The sequence below is a fragment of the Panulirus ornatus genome, chromosome 32 (assembly GCF_036320965.1).
Source record: "Panulirus ornatus isolate Po-2019 chromosome 32, ASM3632096v1, whole genome shotgun sequence".
Taxonomy (NCBI): Eukaryota; Metazoa; Arthropoda; class Malacostraca; order Decapoda; family Palinuridae; genus Panulirus; species Panulirus ornatus.
The window spans coordinates 14,490,563-14,507,455 of NC_092255.1; the positions used below are offsets into that span (position 1 = coordinate 14,490,563).

At 44.3% G+C, this 16,893-nt stretch overlaps 1 protein-coding gene across 5 annotated transcripts in view; it reads right to left on the reverse strand.

Moving 5' to 3' along the window:
- LOC139759059 (TWiK family of potassium channels protein 18-like) overlaps nucleotides 1–16,893 on the reverse strand; it is a 209,150-nt gene that overhangs the window by 64,785 nt on the left and 127,472 nt on the right. For all 5 annotated transcript variants that reach the window (XR_011714990.1, XM_071680979.1, XM_071680980.1 and 2 more), the window contains one exon: nucleotides 14,910–15,117. Coding sequence is in view for 4 of the 5 variants with exons in the window: in XM_071680979.1 (XP_071537080.1) it covers nucleotides 14,910–15,117 (208 nt within the window). In the remaining variant the exon portion in view is untranslated. The remainder of the gene's footprint in view (nucleotides 1–14,909; nucleotides 15,118–16,893) is intronic.

Genomic DNA, 16,893 nt, shown 5'->3' on the forward strand with positions numbered 1-16,893 from the left:
ACCTTCCATCAAGGTGGGGCAACCTTCCATCAAGGTGGGGCAACCTTCCATCAAGGTGGGGCAACCTTCCATCAAGGTGGGGCAACCTTCCATCAAGGTGGGGCAACCTTCCATCAAGGTGGGGCAACCTTCCATCAAGGTGGGGCAACCTTCCATCAAGGTGGGGCAACCTTCCATCAAGGTGGGGCAACCTTCCATCAAGGTGGGGCAACCTTCCATCAAGGTGGGGCAACCTTCCATCAAGGTGGGGCAACCTTCCATCAAGGTGGGGCAACCTTCCATCAAGGTGGGGCAACCTTCCATCAAGGAGGGGCAACCTTCCATCAAGGTGGGGCAACCTTCCATCAAGGTGGGGCAACCTTCCATCAAGGTGGGGCAACCTTCCATCAAGGTGGGGCAACCTTCCATCAAGGTGGGGCAACCTTCCATCAAGGTGGGGCAACCTTCCATCAAGGTGGGGCAACCTTCCATCAAGGTGGGGCAACCTTCCATCAAGGTGGGGCAACCTTCCATCAAGGTAGGGCAACCTTCCATCAAGGAGGGGCAACCTTCCATCAAGGTGGGGCAACCTTCCATTAAGGAGGGGCAACCTTCCATCAAGGTGGGGCAACCTTCCATTAAGGTGGGGCAACCTTCCATTAAGGTGGGGCAACCTTCCATCAAGGTGGGGTAACCTTCCATCAAGGTGGGGCAACCCTCCATCAAGGAGGGGCAACCTTCCGTCAAGGTGGGGCAACCTTCCATCAAGGTGGGGCAGCCTTCCATCAAGGTGGGGCAACCTTCCATCAAGGTGGGGCAACCTTCAATCAAGGAGGGGCAACCTTCAATCAAGGAGGGGCAATCCATCAAGGTGGGGCAACCTTCCATCAAGGTGGGGCAACCTTCCATCAAGGTGGGGCAACCTTCCATCAAGGTGGGGAAACCTTCCATCATGGTTGCCTGCCTAACGCTACGACAGAAGCCAAAGTAGCCATTACGCCTGCCTTACATGCGTGCGGTAATGGCCCATATCCTAATTCATGTTGAGCCTTAAGGCGGATATCTTTACGGTCGGATTTGACACGTCAGGTGTGTGTGTGTGTGTGTGTGTGTGTGTCGTTATCCCACACAGCAGCAGTACCCCAAGGCTAGCTAGGATGTTCACTGGCCAAAGCTTCCTTTTCAAAAGGGACGTCGACGGAGAATTTTGGGGACATGTTATGGTAACGTTTTGTTATTCTGACGTACAAACTTATTTTTTTTTCTTTTTTTTAGGACTTCCAGAACCCCAGTTTCCAGAACCTTAACTCACATCACTTCCAGAACCCCAGTTTCCAGAACCTTAACTTACATCACTTCCAGAACCCCAGTTTCCAGAACCTTAACTTACATCACTTCCAGAACCCCAGTTTCCAGAACCTTAACTTACATCACTTCCAGAACCCCAGTTTCCAGAACCTTAACTTACATCACTTCCAGAACTCTCATGTTTCCAGAACCTTAACTTACATCACTTCCAGAACCCCAGTTTCCAGAACCTTAACTTACATCACTTCCAGAACCCCAGTTTCCAGAACCTTAACTCACATCACTTCCAGAACTCTCATGTTTCCAGAACCTTAACTCACATCACTCCCAGAACCCTAGTTTCCAGAACCTTAACTTACATCACTTCCAGAACCCCAGTTTCCAGAACCTTAACTTACATCACTTCCAGAACCCCAGTTTCCAGAACCTTAACTTACATCACTTCCAGAACCCCAGTTTCCAGAACCTTAACTTACATCACTTCCAGAACCCCAGTTTCCAGAACCTTAACTTACATCACTTCCAGAACCCCAGTTTCCAGAACCTTAACTCACATCACTTCCAGAACCCTAGTTTCCAGAACCTTAACTCACATCACTTCCAGAACCCTAGTTTCCAGAACCTTAACTTACATCACTTCCAGAACTCTCATGTTTCCAGAACCTTAACTTACATCACTCCCAGAACCCTAGTTTCCAGAACCTTAACTCACATCACTTCCAGAACCCTAGTTTCCAGAACCTTAACTTACATCACTTCCAGAACTCTCATGTTTCCAGAACCTTAACTCACATCACTCCCAGAACCCTAGTTTCCAGAACCTTAACTTACATCACTTCCAGAACCCCAGTTTCCAGAACCTTAACTTACATCACTTCCAGAACCCCAGTTTCCAGAACCTTAACTTACATCACTTCCAGAACTCTCATGTTTCCAGAACCTTAACTTACATCACTTCCAGAACCCTAGTTTCCAGAACCTTAACTTACATCACTTCCAGAACCCTAGTTTCCAGAACCTTAACTTACATCACTCCCAGAACTCTCATGTTTCCAGAACCTTAAATTACATCACTCCCAGAACCCCAGTTTCCAGAACCTTAACTTACATCACTCCCAGAACCCTAGTTTCCAGAACCTTAACTTACATCACTTCCAGAACCCCAGTTTCCAGAACCCTAACTTACATCACTTTCAGAACTCTCTTAGAACGGAGCGGTTAGCGTTGCTGACCGTGACGCATTCACGGGCCGCCCAGAGTCGAGCGCAGAGGTTCGAATCCTGATTGCGGCAGTCGGTCCACAGTCAACCCAGCTGTTCATCTACCCATAGGGGTTGGTCGATAAAATGTGTACCTGGCTCAGGCGAGGGTATTCGTATATATATATATATATATATATATATATATATATATATATATATATATATATATATATATATATATATATATATATATATAAATATATAAAGCGTTAATGATTAGGGCTTCAGTTGGCCGTACCGTCTCAACGAACACACACACACACACACACACACACACACACACACACAACACACACACACTCACACAGGGTATCGGTGTCACAACCAAACCTTCCAGATCTTCAAATCCAAAACTTTCCTTTCCAGACTTCCACAAGCAGAGTTCTCTCTCTCTGTGACCCGTCCATTTCCAAACCTCTCACTCTGGAAACCCTTCCTTTCCATACCATCTCACTTACGAACCTTCACTATGAAGAATGTGGATGATGCTACCACACTCATCACTCATCACTTTCAAAGTCTTGACGTTCCGAAAACAAAGCTGGTGACAAACTGTGTTCTATTCACTGCGAGTTATCAAGGCGACCAGAAAGACACAGTTCATCAGAGAATCTATCTCCCTCTTCCTCACTCGGGTTGAAACACTCACAGTTCACAAATTTCTGTCAACCACTAACTCCTGAGGACAGTTTAGGCCACTGTGACAAGTGTTCAAAATATATGTTTGTTTCTAAATCATGTTCGCTGATAAATGTGTTCCACGATTACTCTCCTCTCGTCCAGCCATCTCGGATCGATGGAGGAGGCTGTCGGACTTACAGTATCTGCTCGTAACCTTTCGACTGTCGTCATGATAAATCGTTCGCTAGATTTGCATGTCCGTGTAATCGTTCGCTGACGCAGTGCAATGCCGTAATGAATACCAACCGCACAGATTATATATAGTCTGTTCGTGTCTACGTTGCCTACAGAACAATGGAAGTTCATTATAAGAATGACTCTTTGATATAAGCACCAATCATGGATGTATATTGATCTACCCCGTCTTCAGAGTTTAAGAGACTGTTCTAAGATCACTCGGGGGAAAATAGGACGAGTTTATATGTTGATAAAATCGGAGCAAATTGGAAATTTCTCGAGCACCGGCAGCTCTCTTTCTGTTACGTGTTCGCCAGCAGTAACGCACCACGGCCAGTGACTTGTGTATATCACGACAGTCGCTTTTGCTCGCTGCCTCGACCTCTCGCTAAGACACGTCTGGGAGCGTAACGCCAACAGCGATTCGCTGAAATATATTTACGCTGGAAACGAAAAATCTCGAGCATGTAGGGTACTCATGGACTGGAACTTACGTGCATGAATATTTTGGTTCATTTGTGTTACATGAAGAACTACACATCCAGAGGAGGTTGAGGGTTCCAGAGCCTGGATTTCAGAGCGTTCACTTATTCTGGGCAACACTCCCCCAGACGATCTATTTCTAGACAAGCGATTTCCGGACATCACTTCCAGACTTCCTCTCTTTCATAGGCCATAGACTTCCAGACGCCTCACTTCCAGACGTACATCTACTGATGTATCATATAACCCCACTTCCAGGCGCCAGACTTCCAGACGCCTCACTTCCAGACACCAGATTTCCAGACTTCTCATTTCCGGACGTCTAACTCCCAGACGCCACACTTCCAGACGCCACACTTCCAGACGTCTCACTTCCAAATGCCCCACTTTCAGACGCCCCACTACCAGACGTTCCACTTCCAGACGCCCCACTTCCAGACGTCTTACTTCCAGACGTCTTACTTCCAGATGCCCCACTTCCAGATGCCCCACTTCCAGACGCCCCACTTCCAGATGCCCCACTTCCAGACGCCCTACTTCCAGACGTCTTACTTCCAGCCGCCCCACTTCCAGATGTCCCACTTCCAGACGTCCCACTTCCAGACGCCCTACTTCCAGACGCCCCACTTCCAGACGCCCCACTTCCAGACGCCCTACTTCCAGACGCCCCACTTCCAGACGCCCCACTTCCAGATGCTCCACTTCCAGACACCTCACTTCCAGAGGCCCCACTCCAGACACCCCACTTCCAGACGTCTTATTTCCAGACGCCCCACTTCCAGACCTTCTTGCGTGCAGCTGCCTCACATCCACACATCCCACTTTCAAAAGCCTCGCTGCAAGAGCCTTCCATCCTTGACCCATCAGTTCCATACAGCCAACTTCCAGAACCCTAATTTTCAGAGTCGCCTCCTCCAGGATCTCGTCCACAGACATAACCCGCTCTGGAAATCCGCTGTTCCTCAACTTCTCTGCAAGTCTTCAGTAAATGACCCATGATCTTTTTTTTCAGTCAGATCTTCCAGTGCTAATATCTTTCACAGATCTTTTTGTGTGTGATTACTGATTATGATTACTCTTTGTGATTACTATTTGTGATTACTATTTGTATGTTACAGGGAGAGAGGTTTACCCTCCTGTTGCCCCGTTCCATGTACCATGTCTTCACTCCAATGTATGCACACACACACGCACACACACACACACACACACACACACACACACCAGAGTAAGCCAGGTATCCATTTATCGACCAGCCCCGAGAGGAAGATGAACACCTAGGTTGGGTGTAGGCCGACTGCCCCCACCCAGGATTCGAACCCATACGGGTTCGATCCCGGACTGACCCGTGTTGAAACATGGACAGTAATGCTAACCACTACACTGTGTGTGTGTGTGTGTGTGTGTGTGTGTGTGTGTGCGCGCGCGCGTGCGTGCGCGTGTGTGTGTGTGTGTAGTGTGTTAGATGTTCAACGCCATCAGAAGCGAGGTAAATAAGTGTGGTAAATACGTGACCAGCAATAGGTTCTCGTTACATGCTTAATGAGGTTTTAAACTGTGACAGTATTGACTTGTGATGATATACTCTCAATGCCAAATATAGCTCAACTGTTTATAGTGAATATCTACTGTCATATTTCTGTCAATTTTCGTGTGTCGTATTTACTTCGCTGATGTAACGCAGACTCCACGCTACAGTGGACTAGTGGTGATTAGAACCACATAATTGGTCGTTACCAAATCAATGAGTGACGACTTCTTGTGAAAAAAGTATTCTAAGGTATCATGGCTTAGGGCAGATAACAGGGTCAAATGGAAATGACTTTGAGTTGGAATATCTAACCGAACGTAGCAAAGTTGGCGGCCCGATGTGGCAATACGATTTTGGTATGAATGACGTCAGTTGTAGCAGCAGCAGCAGCAGTGATAGCAAAGATAGAACAAAAAAAGAGAGAGAAGGGAGATGAATCAACATGAATTTAACTATACGTTCTTAAAAAAAAAAAAGAAAAATTCATCTTAAGGATGAATAAGATCTGAATGAAACATAAACTGTCGTTCAACATACTTTTCGAAACTGTAAGATCAGACTACGAGGATGTTAAGAAAAGGAGAGGAAAAGATTTGGTGATAACAGATACAAGACTGGAGAAATTGGTGGCATCCGCTGTGTGCATAATATGGAATGACTGGCGTCAGTCACCCTAAGCCATCTGGCTAGCGAGGGTCATCCCTGTTCGCTAGACAGCCTCTCCCACACAAACAATATGCGACACACACACACACACACACACACACACACTCACACACACTCACACACACACACACACACACACACACACACACACACACACACACACACACACTGAATGACTCAGTTTTTGATACAGCTGAAGCCTTTGAAACAGCGGATCACCTTGCACAATATCATAGCTTGCTGGGCAGTGAACACCCCTTTTGTATAAACCCCCCGCGCACGCGCGCGCGCGTACCCAATCGTTCCACAATCATTTATCTAACAGGTCAGATATTTTGATCGATGCTGCGGACATCCCCTTCAACACTCCATGATAGGAGGACTTCCCTCCCTGGAGGCAGCTGGTGTCTACAACCTACTGACACGGAGGGTGTCAGATGGCTCTGGCCATCACTACAACACTCGTAAGTCAGCTGGTGTTAGGAATCATCTCATTTCTACAGATGGGACTAGGTATAACCCTACCTCATCATGCAGATGGTACAATTATCAAATCCGACAGATGGTACCATATTATGCGTAAAGCGTCTGTCTTATCTATCTAACTATCGATCTAACTATTCACTGTTGTCCTTCCAAAGTTCATATAGTTAAATATTTCATTTTTCCAGTAATTTGAAAGCATCATTTAACAAGGCCATCAGTTCTCTAGCTTGGGGTATTTACACTTCACTTTTTTTTTTTTTTTCCAAAGGAAGGAACAGAGAAGGGGGCTGGATGAGGATGTTTCCTCAGAGGCCCAGTCCTCTGTTCTTAACGCTACCTCGCTGACGCGGGAAATGGCGAATAGTATGAAAGAAAGAAAGATATATATATATATATATATATATATATATATATATATATATATATATATATATATATATATATATATATATATATATTATTATATTATTATTTTGCTTTGTCGCTGTCTCCCGCGTTTGCGAGGTAGCGCCAGGAAACAGACGAAAGAAATGGCCCAACCCACCCCCATACACAATGTATATACATACACGTCCACACACGCAAATATACATACCTATTCATCTCAATGTACACATATATATACACATACACAGACACACATATACCCATGCACACAATTCACACTGTCTGCCTTTCATTTCCCATCGCCACCTCGCCACACATGGAATACCATCCCCCTCCCCCCCTCATGCGTGCGAGGTAGCACTAGGAAAAGACAACAAAGGCCCCATTCGTTCACACTCAGTCTCTAGCTGTCATGCAATAATGCCCGAAACCATGGCTCCCTTTCCACATCCAGGCCCCACACAACTTTCCATGGTTTACCCCAGACGCTTCACATGCCCTGATTCAATCCACTGACAGCACGTCAACCCCGGTATACCACATCGATCCAATTCACTCTATTCCTTGCCCTCCTTTCACCCTCCTGCATGTTCAGGCCCCGATCACACAAAATCTTTTTCACTCCATCTTTCCACCTCCAATTTGGTCTCCCACTTCTCCTCTTTCCCTCCACCTCCGACACATATATCCTCTTGGTCAATCTTTCCTCACTCATTCTCTCCATGTGCCCAAACCATTTCAAAACACCCTCTTCTGCTCTCTCAACCACGCTCTTTTTATTTCCACACATCTCTCTTACCCTTACGTTACTTACTCGATCAAACCACCTCACACCACACATTGTCCTCAAACATCTCATTTCCAGCACATCCACCCTCCTGCGCACAACTCTATCCATAGCCCACGCCTCGCAACCATACAACATTGTTGGAACCACTATTCCTTCAAACATACCCATTTTTGCTTTCCGAGATAATGTCCTCGACTTCCACACATTCTTCAAGGCTCCCAGGATTTTCGCCCCCTCCCCCACCCTATGATTCACTTCCGCTTCCATGGTTCCATCCGCTGCCAGTTCCACTCCCAGATATCTAAAACACTTCCTCCAGTTTTTCTCCATTCAAACTTACCTCCCAATTGATTTGACCCTCAACCCTACTGTACCTAATAACCTTGCTCTTATTCACATTTACTCTTAACTTTCTTCTTTCACACACTTTACCAAACTCAGTCACCAGCTTCTGCAGTTTCTCACATGAATCAGCCACCAGCGCTGTATCATCAGCCAACAACAACTGACTCACTTCCCAAGCTCTCTCATCCACAACAGACTTCATACTTGCCCCTCTTTCCAAAACTCTTGCATTCAAATCCCTAACAACCCCATCCATAAACAAATTAAACAACCATGGAGACATCACACACCCCTGCCGCAAACCTACATTCACTGAGAACCAATCACTTTCCTCTCTTCCCACACGTACACATGCCTTACATCCTCGATAAAAACTTTTCACTGCCTCTAACAACTTGCCTCCCACACCATATATTCTTAATACCTTCCACAGAGCATCTCTATCAACTCTATCATATGCCTTCTCCAGATCCATAAATGCGACATACAAATCCATTTGCTTTTCTAAGTATTTCTCACATACATTCTTCAAAGCAAACACCTGATCCACACATCCTCTACCACTTCTGAAACCACACTGTTCTTCCCCAATCTGATGCTCTGTACATGCCTTCACCCTCTCAATCAATACCCTCCCATATAATTTACCAGGAATACTCAACAAACTTATACCTCTGTAATTTGAGCACTCACTCTTATCCCCTTTGCCTTTGTACAAAGGCACTATGCACGCATTCCGCCAATCCTCAGGCACCTCACCATGAGTCATACATACATTAAATAACCTTACCAACCAGTCAACAATACAGTCACCCCCTTTTTTAATAAATTCCACTGCAATAACATCCAAACCTGCTGCCTTGCCGGCTTTCATCTTCCGCAAAGCTTTTACTACCTCTTCTCTGTTTACCAAATCATTTTCCCTAACCCTCTCACTTTGCACACCACCTCGACCAAAACACCCTATATCTGCCACTCTATCATCAAACACATTCAACAAACCTTCAAAATACTCACTCCATCTCCTTCTCACATCACCACTACTTGTTATCACCTCCCCATTTGCGCCCTTCACTGCAGTTCCCATTTGCTCCCTTGTCTTACGCATTTTATTTACCTCCTTCCAGAACATCTTTTTATTCTCCCTAAAATTTAATGATACTCTCTCACCCCAACTCTCATTTGCCCTCTTTTTCACCTCTTGCACCTTTCTCTTGACCTCCTGTCTCTTTCTTTTATCATCTCCCACTCAATTGCATTTTTTCCCTGCAAAAATCGTCCAAATGCCTCTCTCTTCTCTTTCACTAAGAATCTTACTTCTTCATCCCACCACTCACTACCCTTTCTAATCAACCCATCTCCCACTCTTCTCATGCCACAAGCATCTTTTGCGCAATCCATCACTGATTCCCTAAATACATACCATTCCTTCCCCATTCCCCTTACTTCCATTGTTCTCACCTTTTTCCATTCTGTACTCAGTCTCTCCTGGTACTTCCTCACACAAGTCTCCTTCCCAAGCTCACTTACTCTCACCACCCTCTTCACCCCAACATTCAATCTCCTTTTCTGAATAAATATATATATATATATATATATATATATATATATATATATATATATATATATATATATATATATATATATATATATATATATATTTTTTTTTTTTTTTTTTTTTTTTTTATACTTTGTCGCTGTCTCCCGCGTCTGCGAGGTAGCGCAAGGAAACAGACGAAAGAAATGGCCCAACCCCCCCCCCATACACATGTACATACACACGTCCACACACGCAAATATACATACCTACACAGCTTTCCATGGTTTACCCCAGACGCTTCACATGCCTTGCTTCAATCCACTGACAGCACGTCAACCCCTGTATACCACATGACTCCAATTCACTCTATTTCTTGCCCTCCTTTCACCCTCCTGCATGTTCAGGCCCCGATCACACAAAATCTTTTTCACTCCATCTTTCCACCTCCAATTTGGTCTCCCTCTTCTCCTCGTTCCCTCCACCTCCGACACATATATCCTCTTGGTCAATCTCTCCTCACTCATTCTCTCCATGTGCCCAAACCATTTCAAAACACCCTCTTCTGCTCTCTCAACCACGCTCTTTTATTTCCACACATCTCTCTTACCCTTACGTTACTTACTCGATCAAACCACCTCACACCACACATTGTCCTCAAACATCTCATTTCCAGCACATCCATCCTCCTGCGCACATCTCTATCCATAGCCCACGCCTCGCAACCATACAACATTGTTGGAACCACTATTCCCTCAAACATACCCATTTTTGCTTTCCGAGATAATGTTCTCGACTTCCACACATTTTTCAAGGCTGAATGTAGGTTTGCGGCAGGGGTGTGTGATGTCTCCATGGTTGTTTAATTTGTTTATGGATGGGGTTGTAAGGGAGGTAAATGCAAGAGTCCTGGAAAGAGGGGCAAGTATGAAGTCTGTTGGGGATGAGAGAGCTTGGGAAGTGAGTCAGTTGTTGTTCGCTGATGATACAGCGCTGGTGGCTGATTCATGTGAGAAACTGCAGAAGCTGGTGACTGAGTTTGGTAAAGTGTGTGGAAGAAGAAAGTTAAGAGTAAATGTGAATAAGAGCAAGGTTATTAGGTACAGTAGGGGTGAGGGTCAAGTCAATTGGGAGGTGAGTTTGAATGGAGAAAAACTGGAGGAAGTGAAGTGTTTTAGATATCTGGGAGTGGATCTGTCAGCGGATGGAACCATGGAAGCGGAAGTGGATCATAGGGTGGGGGAGGGGGCGAAAATTTTGGGAGCCTTGAAAAATATATATATATATATATATATATATATATATATATATATATATATATATATATATATATATATATATAAGACGTATCTAAGCTTGAGAGGCACGAATCCCACGAACTGAAAATATAAGTTTTTGACATCGAGGGGAAAAAAATATATATATATCCTCCGTTTTCTGTCGCGATTTCATTTCCTATTTTCTTTTTTTTTCCCCAGGATGCACAGCGCAGGCAGGCGACGCGTTAAAGAAACATATATGTACACATATTTCTGTACGTTTTTACGACAGGATCCTGGAAATGATTTGACACTGGGAGATTGACTCCGCAACTCTGATATAATCAAGAAGTGCCTCTTGACGGGTAGGAAGCAGTTGCCCCCAACATTCACATTCAGAAGGAAATAACTTCGAATACACAGACACACACACACACACACACACACACACACACACACACATGTACATATATATATATATATATATATATATATATATATATATATATATATATATATATATATATATATTTTCCTATGAGTCCACGGGGAAAATGAAACACGATAAGTTCCCAAGTGCACTTTCGTGTAATAATCACATTATCAGGGGAGACACAAGAGAGAAATATAATGGACTTTTAGTTCTCCCTTTTAATGATGATTTTACTTTACTTCCCATGTTGCTTAAATCTTTTAATGTAGATGTTGCCTTCAGCAACAATAAGACTATAAAGAATATCTTAATCAGGAACTCACCAGAAAATTCTCCTGGGCGCATCTCTAAAGTGCCATGTAGAAATTGTGATAAGTTTTATGTTGGGCAGACTGGTAAGGATCTTTCTGTTAAACTTAAGCAACATAAATATAGTATAAGAACGGGATAAGAATCAAATGCCTTGTATAATCACGTTAAAAACTAAGATCATTGTATTGAGTGGAGTAATGCCATCTCAGTTATTAGCTCTAACTCCAATACCAGGAGAAATATCATTGAATCTTCTATTATTCAATACACAAAGAATTATAATCTTAATATTAGTGATGGTCTATACAAATTGGAGAACTTTATTGTTGATGAAATTTGTAAACAATCCACCTTCTTGTCCACATAATAAGTTTATGATACGCTCGTTGTCAGTCTTGGACAATCGCATGTTTACCAAATGGCGTCCTAGCTACATCCCTTCGTTGTAGATCAACTGACCGTTATAATTCTCTATTGTGTTTCCCCTGATGATGTGATGATTACACGAAAGTGCACTTGGGAACTTATCGTCTTTCATTTTCCCCGTGGACTCATAGGAATATACTTGATCACGCGCAAAATTGTGATCCTTTCCAATATATATATATATATAAATATTATCCCTGGGGATAGGGGATTAAGAATACTTCCCACGTATTCCCTGCGTGTCGTAGAAGGCGACTAAAAGGGGAGGGAGCTGGGGGCTGGAAATCCTCCCCTCTCGTTTTTTTTTTTTAATTTTCCAAAAGAAGGAACAGAGGGGGCCAGGTGAGGATATTCCAAAAAAGGCCCAGTCCTCTGTTCTTAACGCTACCTCGCCAACGCGGGAAATGGCAAATAGTTTAAAAGAAAGAAAGATATATAAATATATATATATATATATCCCTGGGGATAGGGGATTAAGAATACTTCCCACGTATTCCCTGCGTGTCGTAGAAGGCGACTAAAAGGGGAGGGAGCGGGGGGGGGGGGGGGGGGGGGGCTGGAAATCCTCCCCTCTCGTTTCTTTTTTTTAATTTTCCAAAAGAAGGAACAGAGGGGGCCAGGTGAGGATATTCTAAAAAAGGCCCAGTCCTCTGTTCTTAACGCTACCTCGCTAACGCGGGAAATGGCGAATAGTTTGAAAGAAAGAAAAAGATATATATATATATATATATATATATATATATATATATATATATATATATATATATATATATATCTGTCAGCGGATGGAACCATGGAAGCGGAAGTGGATCATAGGGTGGGGGAGGGGGCGAAAATTTTGGGAGCCTTGAAAAATGTGTGGAAGTCGAGAACATTATCTCGGAAAGCAAAAATGGGTATGTTTGAAGGAATAGTGGTTCCAACAATGTTGTATGGTTGCGAGGCGTGGGCTATGGATAGAGTTGTGCGCAGGAGGATGGATGTGCTGGAAATGAGATGTTTGAGGACAATGTGTGGTGTGAGGTGGTTTGATCGAGTAAGTAACGTAAGGGTAAGAGAGATGTGTGGAAATAAAAAGAGCGTGGTTGAGAGAGCAGAAGAGGGTGTTTTGAAATGGTTTGGGCACATGGAGAGAATGAGTGAGGAAAGATTGACCAAGAGGATATATGTGTCGGAGGTGGAGGGAACGAGGAGAAGAGGGAGACCAAATTGGAGGTGGAAAGATGGAGTGAAAAAGATTTTGTGTGATCGGGGCCTGAACATGCAGGAGGGTGAAAGGAGGGCAAGGAATAGAGTGAATTGGAGCGATGTGGTATACAGGGGTTGACGTGCTGTCAGTGGAGTGAATCAAGGCATGTGAAGCGTCTGGGGTAAACCATGGAAAGCTGTGTAGGTATGTATATTTGCGTGTGTGGACGTGTGTATGTACATGTGTATGGGGGGGGGGGGCCATTTCTTTCGTCTGTTTCCTTGCGCTACCTCGCAAACGCGGGAGACAGCGACAAAGTATAAAAAATATATATATATATATATATATATATATATATATATATATATATACGCTTTTGGTAGAAGTTTTTTAACATATTCATTATTTGCTTTAACGCATATGACGCTTAAATACATCAAAATTTACGAGATGTTCTGATTGAGTTGGAGGTGAGATGGTGAGGAGGAGGAGGAGGGAAACATATATGTTACGCTACCATGACGAAGCTGTCAAGCTTTAAGTTGCAATGTTGCACTTAAAGTTGTGCTGTCAATGCAAATTTTGGACGAAACTTAGACTTCAGCTTTAAAGTGTAAATTGTGGATGTCAGGCTTCAATTTGAGCTATCAAGCTTCATTTGCTTATTTTGGTTAACAATAATAACAATAATAATAATAATAATAATAATAGTAATAATGATAATCATAATAATGATAATAATAGTGATAATGTTAATATCAATGATAATAATGATAGTAATCAATGATAATGAAATAATAATACAATAATAATAATAATAATAATAATAATAATAATAATAATAATAATAATAATAATAATAATAAATAAAGCATTTTAAACGTATATGCTTTTCTCGCTTCAATTAGGTAACCTCATTTGCATACATCCAGTCTCTCTAGCCGCCACGCATAATGCACCGAAACCAGAGCTTATTACCCACAGCAAAGCCCCACAAACTAACCCATGGTTTACCTTGAATGCTTCATTTGACATGGTTTAGTCCAATGGCAGCTCGTTAGCCCTATATTAATCACATCATTCAAATTCTATCCAGCGCACGCCTCGCACCCTCCTGAATCTTCTGGCACCTGATAACCCTGAAGACTCCTTTGAAAAACACCTGAACCTTTCGTACTTAACGTATATGTAGAATATAACTACTCATATATATATATATATATATATATATATATATATATATATATATATATATATATATATATATATTCTGATATCAGAGTCTGGGTTCAAAATGATATGTGATCGAGAAATATGCGTTGCATGATGTCACTGGATTTGTGATTGTTCCCTCAGCTGTATATCTGTGTACAACGACACACTGGCACTTAAGCCTCATTTCAGAACGGTACTGCAACTGCTCCTGGTTATGCTACTTTCAGTGTGACTGCAGGTGTTAATGTTACTGCTGCTCTTGCTACTGTCGTTATCAATGCTACTTCTACTAAGGCTACTATTACTGCTATTGGTACTATTGCAGCTACTACTACTACCACGACTACTACGACTATTACTACTACTACTACTACTACTACCACTACTACTTCTACGACATCAGCTCCTACTATCATTCATCTTGGCCTCATCTGCACACTCACCCCTTCCCAGCGGGAGGCGTTGAGTCCTTGGTTCTGCACGTGGTGTTCCCACAGGGCCTCCACCAGGCGGGTCCTCTCGGCCTCGATGTCCTGTTTCTCCTCGTTCTCGTGGGGCGCCTCCAGGGCGATGAAGAGGAGCGCTCCTAAGGCCGTATACCCGGCCAGGATGAGGAACATGAAGACATGTGTGAAGCCTTTGCGGGAGAACCTGCATGAGGAGGGAAGATGGTTGAAGCCCTTGTGACATAACCTGAAGGAGGCGTGAGGATCATGAAGGAGTGGGTGAAGCCCTTGTGACATAACCTGAAGGAGAGGTGAGGATCATGAAGGAGTGGGTGAAGCCCTTGTGACATAACCTGAAGGAGGCGTGAGGATCATGAAGGAGTGGGTGAAGCCCTTGTGACATAACCTGAAGGAGAGGTGAGGATCATGAAGGAGTGGGTGAAGCCCTTGTGACATAACCTGAAGGAGAGGTGAGGATCATGAAGGAGTGGGTGAAGCCCTTGTGACATAACCTGAAGGAGAGGTGAGGATCATGAAGGAGTGGGTGAAGCCCTTGTGACATAACCTGAAGGAGAGGTGAGGACCATGAAGGAGTGGGTGAAGCCCTTGTGACATAACCTGAAGGAGAGGTGAGGATCATGAAGGAGTGGGTGAAGCCCTTGTGACATAACCTGAAGGAGAGGTGAGGATCATGAAGGAGTGGGTGAAGCCCTTGTGACATAACCTGAAGGAGAGGTGAGGATCATGAAGGAGTGGGTGAAGCCCTTGTGACATAACCTGAAGGAGAGGTGAGGATCATGAAGGAGTGGGTGAAGCCCTTGTGACATAACCTGAAGGAGAGGTGAGGATCATGAAGGAGTGGGTGAAGCCCTTGTGACATAACCTGAAGGAGAGGTGAGGATCATGAAGGAGTGGGTGAAGCCCTTGTGACATAACCTGAAGGAGAGGTGAGGATCATGAAGGAGTGGGTGAAGCCCTTGTGACATAACCTGAAGGAGAGGTGAGGATCATGAAGGAGTGGGTGAAGCCCTTGTGACATAACCTGAAGGAGAGGTGAGGACCATGAAGGAGTGGGTGAAGCCCTTGTGACATAACCTGAAGGAGACGTGAGGATCATGAAGGAGTGGGTGAAGTCCTTGTGACATAACCTGAAGGAGACGTGAGGATCATGAAGGAGTGGGTGAAGCCCTTGTGACATAACCTGAGGGAGATGCAAGGGTAACGAGGGAGTGGGTGAAGCCCTTGTGACATAACCTGAAGGAGAGGTGAGGACCATGAAGGAGTGGGTGAAGTCCTTGTGACATAACCTGAAGGAGAGGTGAGGATCATGAAGGAGTGGGTGAAGCCCTTGTGACATAACCTGAAGGAGACGTGAGGATCATGAAGGAGTGGGTGAAGCCCTTGTGACATAACCTGAAGGAGACGTGAGGATCATGAAGGAGTGGGTGAAGCCCTTGTGACATAACCTGAGGGAGATGCAAGGGTAACGAGGGAGTGGGTGAAGCCCTTGTGACATAGCCTGTAGGAGACGTGAGGATCATTGAAGGAGTGGGTGAAGCCCTTGTGACATAACCTGAAGGAGGCGTGAGGATCATGAAGGAGTGGGTGAAGCCCTTGTGACATAACCTGAAGGAGAGGTGAGGATCATGAAGGAGTGGGTGAAGCCCTTGTGACATAACCTGAAGGAGGCGTGAGGATCATGAAGGAGTGGGTGAAGCCCTTGTGACATAACCTGAAGGAGGCGTGAGGATCATGAAGGAGTGGGTGAAGCCCCTGTGACAGAACCTGAAGGAGGCGTGAGGATCATGAAGGAGTGGGTGAAGCCCTTGTGACATAACCTGAAGGAGGCGTGAGGATCATGAAGGAGTGGGTGAAGCCCTTGTGACATAACCTGAAGGAGGCGTGAGGATCACTGAAGCAGTGGGTGAAGCCCTTGTGACATAACCTGAGGGAGATGCAAGGGTAATGAGGGAGTGGGTGA